The sequence below is a fragment of the Carettochelys insculpta genome, chromosome 9, assembly GCF_033958435.1.
Source record: "Carettochelys insculpta isolate YL-2023 chromosome 9, ASM3395843v1, whole genome shotgun sequence".
NCBI lineage: Eukaryota > Metazoa > Chordata > Testudines > Carettochelyidae > Carettochelys > Carettochelys insculpta.
Window position 1 is genome coordinate 58,597,959 of NC_134145.1, and position 17,547 is coordinate 58,615,505.

Here is a 17,547-nt window from a genome sequence, read left to right on the forward strand (position 1 = left end):
GTTATACTGCACTAGCTCTTCAGTTGCACGTCCTAAGTGCATTTTGCCAGAGAAAAAAGGGTTTGTAAAACTCAATACAAGTCTCGATGAGCAGTCTCTCCATCAACAGTGGCTGACACAGCATCTTTAGCCTCACAGCTTCATCCAGGTATGAAGCTGGGAGAACAAGAATTACAATGATGGAAGCAGACATAATACTTGGAACAGAGCAGAAACCCAGAATTATCTAGCAAGCTGAAATAATTTGTTGTAACTTGCAAGACTACGTGTGACTACATTTCATAATGCGTTACTCAAATAAAAAAAATCACAGTATTAGCTGCCTGTGCCTGACATAAGCTTGACAGGCAACCTTCCAACCAAGTCACATTAGTAAGCTGGGCTAGCATTCCAATAATTGTTCTGTGTAGCTCCCTGGCATAGTCTAAATTTGTCATAAGGCCGCAGATAGGTTTAAAATGCTTAATTGACCCCATTCCCCCCCAAAAAACCCTAAAGATTTTAAAGAAGGTATGTGATTACCATATTTACTGACCCCCTCACATATATCATTACAGCTATGAAAACAGTTTAGTCTCTGTGTAGAAAGCTTTAAATTATTATTAGAAAGCTTATTTTCTACTTTGATTCTTTACTAATACTAGAACATTTAACGGTAAAAGGATGAAATTCACTCACAAGCTTGCCTGGTGAGGCAACAGATTCTAGTTCCTGTGAGTAAACCATTTCTTCAGTAAGCATACTGTGATCTCGGCTTACTGGCTGTTCTTGGTCTACAACCGGTGACGGGCCATGTTCACCAGCTGGACTGCCTAATTCTTCTGGGACAGAGCTTTCACTGTTTAGATGAGAATAAGAAAGCACTGGAGACTCCTCTTCACTGGCTGTTTCTGAAATAAAATAGTGGAGGGAAAAGAGAGCACACAGCAGAGTCAGCCAAACAAGCACCTGCATTACAACCATCTAAAGTAGTTTTGATTACTGCATTTGATCAAACAAATATCACCAGTACATCTGTCAAAAGCTGTGTTTAAATGCCTGTTTATATAGTAAAGAAATAAGGTGGATTAGGTAATATTTGCACAAACTTCTGCTGATGAAAGACAAGCTTTTAAGTCTACACTAAGCTCTTCTTCAGGTCCAATTACATAATACTATTTCACATTATATACTATTGAATTGTTTAACAAGGACACATTTAATCAAGGAATTTTAATAAAATAAAATACCAAATGTCAGCACTAGCTGCTGAATGCCTAAAACAGTGATTTTAGCATATTCTAAATTGCCACCTCTAGAGTTCTTAATGAAGGTCTTCCAACATCCCCCAGAGACATGCTCTCCTATTCAGTTAGACTCTCAGCAGTGACTGAGGTGATGAAGTCAACTGTTAGGCAGATTCCATGCTCCAGCACTGAGCTCTATCAAAATAATTCTTCTTTCCTCAACAATATTGCATGGCAAACTGTCATTGACTGAAAACCAAATCCTGAATTCAAAATTTGATACTTCCCCTAAAAACTGTGGACAACATGAAACAGGGATAGCAGTAAAAAAATGCTTCTTGCACTGTTTCAGAGGTTACGATTTCATCAACTCTTGGCAGATGACAGAATCTTGAAACCAGGACCTAACTATAAACATTCCTGTTTTCTAACTTTTATTTGATAGAGTACCATGAAAAAAGCCATGGAAAACTCAATACAGTACTGCAACAGAGAACAGGAAAAGGATTCCCTTCACTCCATTTCCCCAACTATGCTCCAAACCTGGTAGGTAGATTTGAAAAACAGCAGAGTGACTATAAATACAGTTACTTTTTGCTGTTAACACATTGGGGGGCGGTTTGTTCACTAGAACTTTGTATTTCACCATTCTTCTTCAAGAGTCATACAGCTGTGTGAAGCTCAAGTGGAAGTTTGTAATATCATGACTGAAAACAGACCATAACTCTGAACTGCCTTATAGAGTCAAAAGATGTGCTTTATTTTGGTGAGAGGAGAAAGGAGAATTGAGATCCTGGGGAAGAATCCTTGAAGACCAGTATTTTCTTCATTTTGACTTAGTGGTAGCTCAGGTTAAAGATGATGATAGGTAGAAGTTAATAAAGAGCAGAGAAAACACAACACAATTCTGTGTCCAGAGAGGAACAACCATGACTGACACATGAAGAAAATACAACAATGCAAGCTTACCAGTGGGTAATACTTTATGAAATGCTATGTTTTGCCCCACTCACATTTACACAAGATCACTCTTTGAGAAGTCCATGGAATTACCTTTGGGTTCACTCCTCTGGTCCCCAAGTTCCTTCTTGACTGTTTTTGTTTTGAGTCTCTCTTTGTCCCACGCAGCTAAGGCTTGTTTTTCTATCCGCCGTATCTCTGCCTCCTCTGCATCCAGACGGCGCTTCCACTCCAGCAGTTCTTCAGCATGTTGTCGTCGCTGCATTAGCTTCTGTTCTCGCTTAGTCAGGAACCTGGTAAACATACCAGAAGACAATGGGAAAACAGTCTACCACAACTGAAAGACCCAATGGCAAGATGCTGTGTCATCATGGAGTGTAGACGTGTACAAATAAAAGTTGTCTTCTAGAACAATATCAACGTTATGCAACATTCCATAAATCTCCAATAACAAATAAACTATATAATAAAAAGGTGGCAAGTAGCTCATTGTTACTACTCTGTAGGCTTATTGCTGTTCATTGACTAGTTATGTAAAAAAGCACAGGAAAAAAACCCCAGAAGCACTGGGAGAGAGAACAGATATTTTCCGATTCATGTCTCTCTTCACATTTCCTTTCTATAAGGAGTGGGCAAGCCTTTAATGTAAAAACTGTAATGGCTGACCCCTCTACCTGGCAGCAAATAACTGAATGTAGGGTCAGTGTATGTGCCTTTAAAGTCCCAGTACAGAACTCCATTCTGACAGAACTGTAGCTGACAATACCCATCATTGGGTCCACATTTCTTTCTTCACCAAGACTGTTGCGTAACTTCTTCCCCCTCTGTTTTCAATTGTGCATGTCATAGCCATGCCAGTTAGTCAAGCAGGTCCTTTACCCAGAATCTTCTATGGAGACCAACCAGGTGACAATGACCTCATTGAGATAACTACCTCCTCCTTGCTTCATTCAGCAGCCATGCTGATACGTTCTGAATTCTCAGTACTTTGTGGTTGCCTGGATTCCAGAAGCACAAGTTCAGTTGTCATATCAATAAAATGTTAGTTTCATAAATGTATGAGCAGTGAAAACCAGAGTCTCTTCTTCGGGAGGGTGCTAGAATATTTCCGTAACAGCACGCATTTCCTGGACACAGTGATTAGCTTAAACAATGGACTCCTACAAATGAGTATACACAATCTTTAATACACCATACACTATCTTTAGTGACTAAACCCACTGATCCCCACACTTACCCACCCCCCAGATTCAGCAACCATTCCAGACATACCAATTAATCTGTTATTTACAGCTAAGCATTCAGATCTCACAAATTTGCTCTGAAGAAAAAGTCCAGTATGCATACCTAAACACATTTAAAATGGCCTTCACTAAGCAAGGCTCAGAAGAGAGAAGTAAATCACACCATGGAAAGAGCCACCCAAACACACTGAGACAGGTGTCTGCAACCAAAATATCAAGAAAAGACATTTTTTTTCCAATTCAGTAAAAACTCAGTAATTCAAGAGCCACAATGCATGTGAATACAAGACAGTCCTTAATAAATAAGTCAACCCATGCTTTTTGAAACCCCTATTTTAAGAACAGCACACATGCAATGATTTGTAATGTAATACCTGTTTTCTACATGATGTTCACAAACCTTTTACACATTCTATTTCCTGACACTTTGTGTGTGTGTTTACACCACTGTCTCCCTGACTTTCACTCATGAACCTTTTCTTTTCATGAAGGATGCTAGGAAGAGAGTTATCCAACATTCTGAGATCACTTATCGTTTGCTATTTAGATAGGAGTTTTTCATTTCTGGGATTACAGATGTTCATTTGAAAATAATCAGGAGTTGGTCCCCCCCCACCCCAATTATAGCATTGAGAGCCACAAATATGTCTTTAAAGAGCCTCGTGTGGCTCTGGAGGCACAGACTGCAGACCCCTGGTCTAAGCAATCAAGCCATACAAGAAGCATGCTTTGCCTCCTCCTAATTTTCAGGCACAAGTACCCTGGCTTCTTTTTTCCCCAATGATTCTGGAAGATGGTCTATTAAATGGAGAAGTCTGTACCAAGACAAGAAATTGTACTTTCACTTGATTGTAACTATACTATCACGATGAATCCTTATTCTCTTCGGAAGCACAGCAGAGGAATAGTGACTTCCACCAGCACTCTCACCATATTGGTTGAATACTTGCTTGTTTTTACTAACTGCCACAAGAAACGTGCTAGAATTTGGTTATTATCAGCAAAGTTCAATGTCTGTGAGAAAGAGGTCAGTGATAGTTAACAGGTTCTCAGAAGGAATAAGGGGATAGTTACTGTGTTCTGCTCAATAACAGTAAACAAGCAGTAAGATAATGCTCCATGAGTTATTCATATGCAAATATACAACTCCTCTGCCATTCTGCTCAATAACTCCTGAACCTTCCTGAAGTCATCAAATGGCAACTTAGAAGAAAGGCATGTATGCACAGCAACTACTTGAATGAATATTCTCTATTTCTTCTCTCTCCTCCACTCAGGGAAAGGGATTGAGACAGCGATGCCAACAAGCCCAAAGGTCACGGGGGATCCCTTAACAGTTCTTTCAGAAGGATTTTGGACAGAATCCAGATAGGTTTGAGAACCCTGGAGCAGACCTCAAACTGTATGCTAGTACTGATTTTCACTGAGACCAAAGCCTCTATAACTTATTTCAGGAATCCAGGAGAGAATATAGTGGGATCTGAACCCAGTGAGCACTCTTGTCCTAGAGGCATTCCTGAGCCCAGTGATTTCGCAGAGTCAGACGTCAAGGCACCTTTAGATGCAAAAGATGTTCCAGGTTCCTAGTCATTAACACATTTTGGCAAAAAACAGATTTGCCTGTTGCACTGTCTTTCAACATACATAGGTGGGATGCCCACTCTGAATATTTTGGAACAGGAAGTGGAGGAAATTTGCATAAGGCATACAACTTTCTTAGGAGTATAACGCATACAGGACCTGGATACACTGGTCTGAATACAAAAATCTTGCCTTAGACTATGTACATTACTTAAACATATGATTCTTCTCAGACTCAGCCACCTTGAAAAGCCTGACAATGGAAATAAATGGAATCAAAAGAACAGCAGCTGACAAAGCCACCCTGAACCAGATGTCGACCGAATCAACCCATGGATCCAAAGAATGACACAGAGAGCCAATTATCCTACCATAAAACTAAACATTAATTGTCTATGACAAGCCAAAAGAGTTCCAGAGAGAGAAAAGGGAGTTTGACATTTAATCTACAATGGTAAGAGAGAAAAGAGGGATGGATGGGAACTGCACTTCCTTTTACAAACTAGGGGCTTTAATGGGTCAAACCACAAAAGAATATGCATACAACTTCGGTATTTGCTATATTCTAAAATGTTCCAATGTAACCCCAGGCATGTACATGCATCCTATAGAGTATGGATCTCTACAGAAAATAATCCAGTGCAAACTGTAATGCACACTAAGCAAGAGGTTTTTTTCATATTTTGGCAGTGGAGAGGAGGGGAAAGAAAGGAATTAAGACCACACCATTACTAGTTTCAAAGGCTAACTGTGCTAATGCTGTATTTTAACTCATCAGTTCAAAAAGGTAATAAAATAATAGAATAAGGAAAAACTTTTTTGTGCAATTTAAGAGGTTAAATATGGCATTCTCTCGATACACAGATGTACAAATATGAAGTCCAGAGCTAGATAAAGGCTGCGTCTACACTACAAGATAAATTCGAATTTAAGGCAGCTAGCTTGATATCACCATGAGACTGTCTTCACTTTAAACACCATTAGCTCGATTTTGGAAGAACTATATAGCTATTACAATATCATCAATACCCGAGGGGTCTAGTGGCAAGCCCATATTCAGAAGTTTGATTTAAGACCAGTATAGAAGCACCACGTCTTAAAATCAAATTTAATAGCCTCCACAGGGGTCCCGTATGTAATCCACAATGCCTCTCACTTCTCTACTCTGGCTGCTGCTCTCCAGGGGGGCCAGAATTAGGTAAAAGGAAGACCATGAATTTCCAAGCAGATTAGGAAGCCTGTGGCTGTGGGCTCATATTTTTATGAGAGCCTGAGAAATGTCTTAATTTTTTTGCTAGTACTGCTGAGAGTGCATCTACTCATTACCAATATGCCCATGCAGGGAGTTCGTAATTCTGTCTATACACTTGTTTTTTTCTGCACTGCCTGGTGACAGCAAAACTGTTGAGGGGGTCACGCTTGCGCCAAGAAACTTCTTCTCAATGGTTTACATTTGTGTGCAAACCCTGCTCCCTTCCCCACTGGTGCCGCACAGCGGGGGGTCTTTCCTGCACTCAGCTCCATCACATGGGTAGACCCCGACCCAATAAAAGGATGTGCCTGCCATTTGGTGCTGATCATGCTGCCTGGCAGCACCGCATCCTAGTTTGCACACATTTAGGGCTCCAAGGGCAGAAAAGATAGTTGAGGGCTTGTGGCTGCTGGGGGAGAGGGATTCTCCCCCAGTGGCCAAGATAATTGGGGGGCCCACATCAACTGGCCACCCACTGAATGTCCCCCAAGGACCACTGGGCCTTGCTGCCACCAAGGGAAAGTCTCCCTGTCAACTAAGATACCCAGGGGCTTGCTGCCATTGGGGGAACGTCTCTCCTGGCAGCTAAGAGAGTCAGGGAGACTATTTCAACTTTCCAAGTGGCTCTGCAGCCACAGACCACAGCAACCCTCACACCCTGCCAAAAATATTTCCAGGAGCTTTCTGTCCATTGCAGACACCTGCTGGTTTGATACTTAGGGTTATAAAATCTTTTTGCTAACATCTCCTATGTGTCTTCACGGTTTGAGCCCCTCAGAAACACTGGCGGGGGGGGAACAGAAAAGGAGGGCTAGCTGTGATTCCTGTTTCCAGTGTAAGCTCAGTGTATGATATTTCACTGCCATCACCTGTGTTGGCAATATCTGTGCCGTGAAGAGGAAAGTCAAAAATCTTTTCTCCTAGACTTTTCTATCCTCTTTCTTCTAACTTTGATACTAAAGTCCGGGTCCCTGTATTATTTTCAGGGACTGGGTGCAATCATGGGAGCGGGGTCACTCAGTGGATGGCCAGGTGAGAAATCAGCTACATAAGGAAGACATTTCTGTAAATTTTTTTGCCATCTCTGTCGACGACCTACTTTTCCTTCCTTCCAATGGGAAAAAAGAACATTTGCATACAATGGGCGGGGAATGAGGAAAATGCAATGTGGGAAAATCATCTCAAAGACCAGCAAGTATACCAAGAATGCTACGGGAAGAGGGAACTGTGGGATAGGTTCCCACAATGCACTATTGTAACAGTCAATGTTTGCCAACTGAGTGTGGCAGCAATGAATTGACTTTGTGCGGCGCATATGTGGAGGTGAGGATGGTCAAATTCAAACTTATAAACTCCAGAATTACAAAATCGATATTAATATATTGAAATTTATCTCATAATGTAGACACATCCAAAGTTTCCAATTTCTACTCTGTTTCAGCAGCTTGATGATAGTAGCCTATTGCATGTTCTTACCTGCTACTCAGGAATTTATATTTAGCAGTAACAGATTAATTTGGAAACAGTGAAGAAAATCTGCTGGAATTCTACTCTGAAACGGAGCCTCCTAGCTGTTTAGAAACGAACAGAGCATGCTCGATCAAAGAGTCTACCACTTAAAAAGATGCAGTTACCTGACCAACTGGTTGTAGATATACAGCTGGAATTTGGGATGGAGGTTGGGAAAACAGACACTGAGAGAGGCCCAGTGGTGAGACGTAAAGACAGAGAAGAAGTAGTGAACAGGAGAGCAGTGTCTACAAAATAAGGAGGAAGAGTTTAACACCAAGGTATCTAAAAACACAAAGAACAAGAAAAGGAGAGCAACTAATAAAGAATTTTTAAAATGTTAACATTACATTGATTATATCACCTTGTCTTACACAGAAAAGCATCTATGTTGTCACTCCAAAGGCAACAGAACATAACTATTTACGTGCTTAAAATATACAAGTTAATTCTGTCAAATAAAAGCTGCTTTGCATAGCATTAGGCAGGTTAATTTTTCCCCAGAATTTTGGCAATAATTTTGTAGCTTGTTTACAAGCTCCATTTGTAGCTCTGTTTACACACTTCAATCCAGGGTATTTAGCACCTCTTGCTATTCCTGTCCTCAGTAAAGGAGTTGTGTGTGTTGTTTGTTTTACGGATGTGCACCAGTCCGAGACCCCTAAACACATTTTCACAAGCATGTTCAAACATGAACCAGAATTTCTCCAAAGTAAATGTCACTGATCAAATTAGCATCACCATCTGGTACTAAGATACTGAAATGATTGAGGAAAAAAGCTTGAAACGTTCACTGGTACCTGTATTTCTAGCTGGAATGCAAATGTTGACATTTTTCATTCTCAGCAAAGCACTAACATGGTCTCAGAGTTTTCAGGTTTACACAATGCCTATTTCACTTAAAGGTGGAAGAGTGCAACAAAATCGCATCAACATAACAAAATGCCTAAAGCCACTGGAATGATAATACAGTGCTGCTGCCCCCATATGTCATTCAGAAGAAAGTCATGCTACAGATAGCTCACTATTGTAGGGCAAGGTAAGAAACATATTAAGATAAAGCAAAACAAAAAATTACGTTAGTTGTTCTATTTCCTATGGTGCATGAATAATTGTTGAAGCTGCATACGCAAAGGTCAGAAGGAGAAAAAAACCTGTTAATTTTCTTTGCATGTTGAATAGTAACAGAGAGGTCGCCATGTTAGTCTGTACTCCAGCAAAACAAAGCAGCAGAAATGTAGCACTTTAAACACTGACAAAATTATTTATTCAGGGATGAGCTTTTGTGGGACACACCCACTTCATCAGATCAATCTTATTTCCAATACAGACTGACGTTTATAAGTAGAGGACCAAAAAAAAAAATTGTAATAAAAACTGACAACTTGCATCCTACCATCAATCTCAGCCTTGACTATTCCATGTGAGAAATACACCTTCTGGATAGCACGGTATAAATCACTGATGGCCACAATGACACCACTCTCTAGCAGAAATGCACCAACTCCTACACTTACCTACATGCCTCCAACTTTCATCCAGCTCACACCACACGATCCATCGTTTATAGTCAAGCCCTTAGATACAATCTCATCTGCTCTGATCCCACTGACAGAGACCGAAAACTATAAGACCTCTATCAAGCATTTATAAAACTGAATTACCCACTGGAGAAGGCAAAAAAAAAAAAAAATAAAAAAATAAAATTGACAGGGCCAGATAAAAACCCAGAAACCAGCCACTTTGATGGGCCCAAGAAGATCAACAACAGAACACCACTTGTCATCACCTACAGCTCCCAACTCAACCCCCGCTGCAATGCATCATTCAAAACCTGCAATCTGTTCTGGATCAGGATGCTACACTCCAGAAGGCTCTAGGTGACAGGCCTCTACTTTCCCAGTCTGAGAAAGATTCTCATCATCAACCACAAGCCTGGAACTTTTCCTTGCAACAAACCCAGCTGCCAGCTTTGTCCACATATTTATTCTGGGGATACCATCACTGGACCTAACCACGTTAGTTACAAGATCAAAGGCACATTCTTGTGCACTTTCAGCGACATTATATGCCAACAATGCCCTGCCACTGTGTACATAGGACAGACTGGGCAAAACCTTCACCAAAGAATAAAAATGGACACAGAGCGGACTCAATATCAAGAAACTCAATACACATAGGCTGGTCAGTGAACACTTGAATGGAGTGGGCCATTCTGTGGAAGACCTGAGAATCTGTGTCCTAGAGAATAAAGAATTTAAAACCAGATTAGGGTGAGAAATTTGTGAGTTGGAGTTCATATTCAAATTCGACACACTAACACACAGTATGAACAGAAACATCAATTACCTCACGTATTACAAGGACTGCTTCCCTTCCCTGATGATCGTAATTATCTCAGACAGGACAATTAACATCCCCCTACCCTTCACCCCACTCCCTCAATCCTATTTGATTTGTCAGTTTTTATTGCAAAAAAAATTTTTTTTGGTCCTCTGTATTTATAAATGTCAGTCTGTATTGGAAATGAGATTGATCTGATGAAGTGGGTCTGTCCCACGAAAGCTCATCACTGAATAAATAATTTTGTCAGTCTTCTAAGTGCTACATTTCTGCTGCTTTGTTTTGTTAATTCTCTTTGACAGAGCATGCTCTTGTTCACATGCAAACCACAGGGTTTAAGACAGGACTCTGTCTTCTCCCTTCTTAGCAGAAGACAGGTATTCAAGCTGTCACAGAAGTGAGGAAAAGTTAAGCATCTCTCCTTTGCCATACAGTACAGCAAGCCCAGCATTTTGTTCCCCTCTGAAGTAGCACAGGCTTTTTAAGCCTTCTTCCTCCCCAGTTTGCTATTACTTTACTCTTACAAGTTTCTTACCAATTCCATATTAGTTCTCTTTCAAGGCATGGCTTCCCTGTCCCATCCCCAAAAATTCTGCCAATACTCTCTTGCTGTACTGCTTTAACAGCATTCTTTGCTAGATCCCTGAAAGCACATTGCAGTCTACACTACTGTTTTTTGTGAAAATACAGTTACGGAACCATAGAACAAAGTATTAATTATACAGAAAAATCCATTTGGCATAATGTATTTGACAAAAGTAAAAGTTTAATTTATGTTTAAAGGAAGTGTTGCTCTGCTTTCCCCACCCTGCCAAGAACTTCTACCAAACACACAACCCAGAGCAAAATAAGAACATTGGAATGATATATTAAACCACACACAAGCATAATTTCCAATTCTTACTGTTCAGAGCAATGATAAAGGAGGGAAACTGTTCTGGCAAACAGTCTTGAAAATTCTACTGAATTAGGACAATTATTTTCACAGGCAATTAAAATATCATTAGGCCTTTTCCTAACATCTTAAAAGCTAGAACATGCTGTGTGCCAAGGCTGAAGATTTTATAACAATTTAACATGCAATAAGAGGAGTTATCTGCTAGCAACTTATTCTTCCTTCCTCTAAAAAAAAAAGTATTATTTAATGATTGGTATGCTTGAAAAAAGGAGAGAGGTATCTACAAGACAAAAATTAAATATCTTAAAAAAGGCTTTGATTAATATACATGTTAGTCACCTATGATACTTCCTATAGAGCTGCTGTACTACAAAGATACATCAATAGGATTTCAGACTTCAAGAATTATGAACCAACTGAATTATGGCATCTGTCACCACTGGAAATTTAATTCTTCTGATCAGTCTGTCTGACTCAACCTTGAAGACTCAGGTTTCCTTTTGTTCTGTGGAGAAAATCCCTTTCTTTTTTGGAGAACTCTCACCCATTATTGCCCATAAATAGGGTGGCCCTCCCCATTCTGAAAGGATTTGTCAGCATTAGGGCACCCTTAAATCTGAACTCTTCTTGTATAAAGGTGATCTTGGTTCAGCATGACTGCACAGATCCTTAGAGTTTATATTCTCTTCCTCATTTGTCTTGAATGATGTTTCTCCTTTAAAGAAGACAAATGAACTAAGGGCTCAAGGCACTCAAAACCATTCAGTGGAGTATGGGTCCAAGGACTTCCTATATTTGACTTAGGCCTGAGTGGGTAAAGATTAACATTTCCGCAACTGTGCAATAAGACCGACCCTTCCCTTTCAATTTTTTTCCTACTGTATGAGCCCCATTGCTAGCTGAGTTTTCATTACCATAATATCTGAGAATCTAACAGTGGGAGGACTTATGCACTTCCCAGACACTTCAAGTAAAAAACTGCTGATGATTGATGGATTTCTTGTTATGACAAGATGTGTAATATATGACTCGTGACCTTTTGTCTCAACCCAGCATCTTGGGAAACTAGAGAAAAAATAGAAAAATGGCATAGTATGGACTAAATTATACGTACCTTAACTAGTAACATGTTTTAAAAATTACAGGCTGAACTCTCTCGCCCGGCACCCTCGGGACCTGACCCGCGCCAGACAAGAGAATTTGCAGGACAACGGGAGGTCAATATTTTCTAGTACATTACCAATATTTTCACTGTTTACTGGGCTCTCAGAAGCCATGTAGGGATAAATTACAGCTAAATAATGGCACAGAAGATTGTGAGCCAAGAATGATGCCTGTAAACAAACTTTATGGGACCTAGGGAAACTTGGCCACCCCCATGGTAACTGGTCACCCAGCTAACTAAAATCATGTCAGATTACAGATGTAGCTGGATGAGAGTTCCACATTAGAGAGGTTTAATCTGTATTTATAGCAATTTATTGAGACTATTAATAGCAATGTCCACAGTTGAAGTCAAAAAAGAGCTAAAAGCAGTTAGGGCCAAATACTTCTTATATGGTAACTTCAAGACAGTTCTTTAATATTCAAGATTAGTGGACAAACTGAATCCTAATCGTTAAACTTTTAAACGTAGGTGGGACTGTTTAAAGAAGAACCAGAAATTCCCAAACTGAATTGCTTCTGTAGCTTTTCAGTGAAGCAGAATTCCATATTTATATTTCACAAACATATTATCTGTTCAGATAAGCTCGAGTGTTATCTTACACATGCCTTTCAAGTTGCAATCTTTGGTGGCCTAAGCTTTTTGGGCTTGAAAATGTGATACTTAATCAATGAAATATGACAAAAGAAATTAGTGGTCTTGCAAGAAAGTATTTGTATTCTTTGACAGGTGTGCTATAAAAGCATTATGAAAAGGGCATGCCTCAGAAAAAACTGACTAAACATGAAGCAATGTTTTGCACTTTCATTACGTTTTATGCCAGGAATGTAGAACAACTAATTTGACAAAAGACTTCATATTTCTGTTAGAATGCAGGGCAAAGATGTATTGCAATATCAGAGCATCATTACACAAATTTCCCCTTGAAAAAGTGAAAGGGATAAAGTAAGATGCCAAAAGAGAGAACACAGATTTTTAAGACTTTAAGATATATCTTTAAAACATAATGCCTCCCTGATCTTAACCACAGGAAACACTTTTTCCAGGTGTATTCCATTTAACTCAACACAACTTGAACTTCAGTTGAAATGACCATGCCATTAATACATATGTGAAGTGCTGCAGTAGTAAAAGCGAGCAGCCTTGACAGTGTCATCTAATAAAGCAAGGTATTTACTTACTTTTTGCTACTGGTTTTATTAAAACAAACAAAATAGGTTTATAAAAATAGTTACTTTTCATCCATACGGCTGCGCATTTTCTTGAGCTTCTGCATGATGCTGCTAGTTTCACTACTGGAGATAGAAATTGGTGAAGGGCTGCGAGTCTCTACGTCAGTTGGAAGTGGACTGGAAGCATTGCTCTGCTTTATATCATCTTCACTGAGAACCTCCTGAAATACAAACTTACTTAAGGAAAGAACCAAGGGCTTAGAATGAAGAGTGAGAAAAGAGTTTTTGAATATTCATCCACTTTCCTCTTTTTTCCATCTTCAAATACAAAATTTCGCCCTGTAAACAATAGTTATTACCACGCTGCTTTAGTCAATTAATCCTTGGACCCAAGCAGTCTATCTATAATTTATCCTGAGGTTACTAAAACTCAAACACAATGGAATTTTAACCAATCAAGAAAATAAATCCATAAGAAAGCTCTCGTGAGAAAACTGGAGAATTATCTAAGTTCAGAATAAAATTTTTCATGTGCACCCAGGCATGAGCAAAAGCGCACCACCGACAGAAATACAAAATCTAGCTAACAATACTCTATTAATTAGCAGGGTGGCATTTAAATGTCTCTTGATTGGATATACAACTGCACAGCTTACAGGGAATGCTGCTTCCCATTATTTTAGGTCCCTAATCTCTCATATCCAGCACAACAGGAAGACTATGTAGTCTAAAAATCACCAGAAAGCTTTAGTCTCTCTAGATTATAGCAGAAATTTACAGTAAGGAAAACTGGCTATTAGTCAAGATTTTCAACAGTGACTTTTGGGTGCCTCAATTTTTCAGGGCCCAACCTGAGGCTCCATAAAACAGACTCGTTTTCAAATGGCAAAAAAAGTTCAGCATTTTCTGAAAATCAGGTCCTTTTTAAGTGCCTCAGGTAGGTATCCGTAAGATATTCAAAAGTTACTAATGATTTCTGGGTACCCTGACAATTAGCACAATTTGCTATCCAGTTAAATATCTTTTGAAAGTCATTGAAATACATTGAGCAGATAAGACAAATAAAATTGATCACAAACTCAATGGATGAGGGAAGATATAAGAGGAGGAGCAAGCCTGTAAGCTAGATATTCAACAGTATATCTTTTCATTACTATAAAACAGAAGTAACTTACCAATGGCATGGACTGGTGCCAAGCACCAAGTTACAGCTTTTGTAATATCACTTACCAGCTTGTTTTCCCCTGCAGACTTCAGTTTTTCTTGAAGTTTCATGGTAGTCTGGCGAATTCTTTCTATCTCCTCCTGTTGCTTAAGTATCAACTGTCGCTCCTTTCGAGCTGCCTTATTGGCCTCTTGCAAACGCTTAATTTCTGCCTGTAAAGGTAGGGAAGATACAGTAAAAGTATTTTAGTGACAGTTGTCTGGAATATATGTCAAGGCTGCCATAAGGTCTGTGCCAGAGGAATTATGCTATTTTGATACCTTTGTTCAGCTATTCTCAGAGCAAGAGCAGCTATCAATCACTATACTACCACTAATAACAGCCCTGATGTAAAAGACTCACACTAGAGGCTAAAACAAATTAACAACAATAATGAAAACCCTAATAAACTTAGTACCAAAAACCTGATTCAGTGGTTCTTGTTCTCAAGAAAATATACAATGAAGAGCAACAAGAATGATTAAAGGTCTAGAAAACATGAGCTACAAAGGAAAACTGAAAGAACTGATCTTGTTTGGTTTAGAAAAGAGAAGACTCAGAGGAAATATGACAGTGGTTTACAAGTACCTAAAGGAGTATTACAAGGAGGAAGGAGAAAAATGGTGGTTCTTAGCCTTTGAGGATAGGACAAGAAGCAATGGGCTTAAACTGCAGCAAGGGAGGTTTAGGTTGGACACTAGGAAAAAACTTCCTGTCAAGGTGGTTAAACACTGGAATAAATTGCCTTGGGAGGCTGTGGAATCTCCATCACTGGAGATATTTAGGAGCAGGTTAGATAGACATCTATCAGTGATTAGTTAGATGGTACTTGGTCCTGTGGTGAGGGCAGGGGACTGGACTCGATGACCTCTCAAGATCCCTTCAAGGTCTAGTGTTCTATGATTCTGTAATATAAAGAGCTCTCCAGTGGCCATACAATGGGTTCAACTGGATTTTTCTATAGGGCAGTTTTTACCTTCTCCTGCTGCAGCCTCAGTAGTAGACCTCGCTGTCTCTTTCGGATTGGTGGCATCTTGTCATCCTCTCCTTTGTCTCGTAAATGTCTGCAAGAAGATTGGGGAGAGGGAAGTAAATAAATAGCCTTAATTATAGTAAATAAATAAATTGGGGAGAGGGAAGAAGTAAATAAATAGCCTTAATTTTTCTTGCTTCCAAATACCATGATATTTTCTACTCAGCAATTTTACACCTCCAAAATAGAGGAGCACAATTCTGCATGTCAAAGTTCCATCATGGTTGGTTGTGGTTGTGGGTGGGTGTGTGTGAGCGAGAGAGAGAGAGAGAGAGAGAGAGAGAAATAGCCTATGCTCTGTATGGTCTATGCAGAATCACTTTTGTTATTTTCAATTTGGGTCTGTCTGAGCTAGAATTCTGTAGCAAAGGCAAAGAAGTCAAGAGAAAGTCAACGTAGGTGATGTCAAACATTCTCTCATGTGCGCTGGCCAAATATTCATAGCACAGCCACTTGGAAGAGAAAAAGAAAGTGGGTAAAAATGCTTCAGTCAGTCTCTAATAGTGCCCTCCTGACACATTAAATCCTATAGTGAAGGAAACAGTTATGGTTCACTACAACCAGGGTCTTTGCTAGTTGGCAATATGGGAATTTTAGAAAAGGTCAGATAAGTGATTTCAATACCACTGTTGCCCTACAGAAAGTATCAAAATGTACATAAAATAGATCAGACAGAAGGCTCATTGTACGATATCTGAAGCAGCAGCCTATTTAAGGTTTGAATACATTGCATGCAATTGTTAACAAAAAATTAAGTTGAAATTGCTTCCTTTTGAGTTGAAAAAGTGGTTTCAGATGGGACTTTAATAATTTCTTTGTAAACCTACAAGGGAACAGTCATGCCCCCAACGTACTCTTCAACTGTGAATCTTAACTCAGGAAGCAATACTTAAATAAGAAGAGCACATTAGGCAATCATCATCTCTTGCAGTTTACTGAACAGGTAAGCTTGTCTTTATTGGAAGTCTCAAATCAGAAATGGATAATGCACATGCCTATTGCATCATTTGTACATGCACAAGGTGATTTTAGATCAGCAGTATCCAAAGAACATTGAATTAAATATAAAAAGCAGAACTGAAGCCATAAAAACGTGCTCAGGTCAGAGTACAAGTGCAGAAATCATCAGTGGTACTATATACTGAGAGTTCTCCTACTTCTTCTGGTGTTCCAGCCAGGCTAATTCAGCCTTGGTCTTCTCTTTCAGTGCCTTCTCACGCAGCCGGAGCAGTGAAGACTGATGAGCTGCTCGCATTTCCTCTTCCTTCATATACTGCCGTACCATCTCCATGGTGAATTTAGAGAAACTATCTTGCCCCCCAGAGAAAGGCATACTTAGCTCCTGGTGAGACAAGAGAAATTCCAATTAATCTCCACAAAAAGGACTTCAAACAATATTTCATCAGAACCAAAATATCCGAGTCAAAGAGAATGAGGGTCAGAATTCTGCATATACAGTATCAGTTATTTATACCACTTGCAAATGTTATTTTCCCCTGAAAAACTGTTAATAGTTTTCCTGGTGCAGGGACACCTGGATTTTTTTTTTTAATTCTGATGCCATTTTTAGTTTATTTTTATGTTTTCGTTTTTCTTTTCTCCAATGTGGTTGACAAAGCCACAACGCAAAAGAGAAGCAGAGGAATGTGTCCCAAAAATAGCAGCACAGAATAAATTTAAATGCTTCAAACACAGGTTTGTTTTTCTACTAACGTGTTTCCTTTAGCCTTTACTTAAAGACTTCTATATTTTGTTTTACAAAACCATCTTAGCCACCTGCTAACTAGACAATAGTTCCATAAAGCCTGTTGCTCTAGTGGGGACAGTGATGGAAGAAGTGGGTGCTTTCCACATGACATCCATGGCCACATATCCTCCCTGGTAAGTTTGAACCCTGCCCAACCGTAGGTCAGCTGGGCTTGAAACTTCCAAAGCCCCCCAAACAGAAACCTTGGTGGGG

At 39.5% G+C, this 17,547-nt stretch overlaps 1 protein-coding gene across 1 annotated transcript in view; it reads right to left on the reverse strand.

The window, feature by feature from the left end:
- The window catches only part of CEP350 (centrosomal protein 350), a 104,237-nt gene that overhangs the window by 27,995 nt on the left and 58,695 nt on the right, over positions 1–17,547 (reverse strand). Inside the window, exons 24-29 of the mRNA XM_075003319.1 lie at positions 16,745–16,929; positions 15,531–15,618; positions 14,581–14,727; positions 13,414–13,571; positions 2,280–2,479; positions 679–890 (exon numbers count right to left, since the gene is read on the reverse strand). Of these exons, the coding sequence (XP_074859420.1) occupies positions 679–890; positions 2,280–2,479; positions 13,414–13,571; positions 14,581–14,727; positions 15,531–15,618; positions 16,745–16,929 (990 nt within the window). The remainder of the gene's footprint in view (positions 1–678; positions 891–2,279; positions 2,480–13,413; positions 13,572–14,580; positions 14,728–15,530; positions 15,619–16,744; positions 16,930–17,547) is intronic.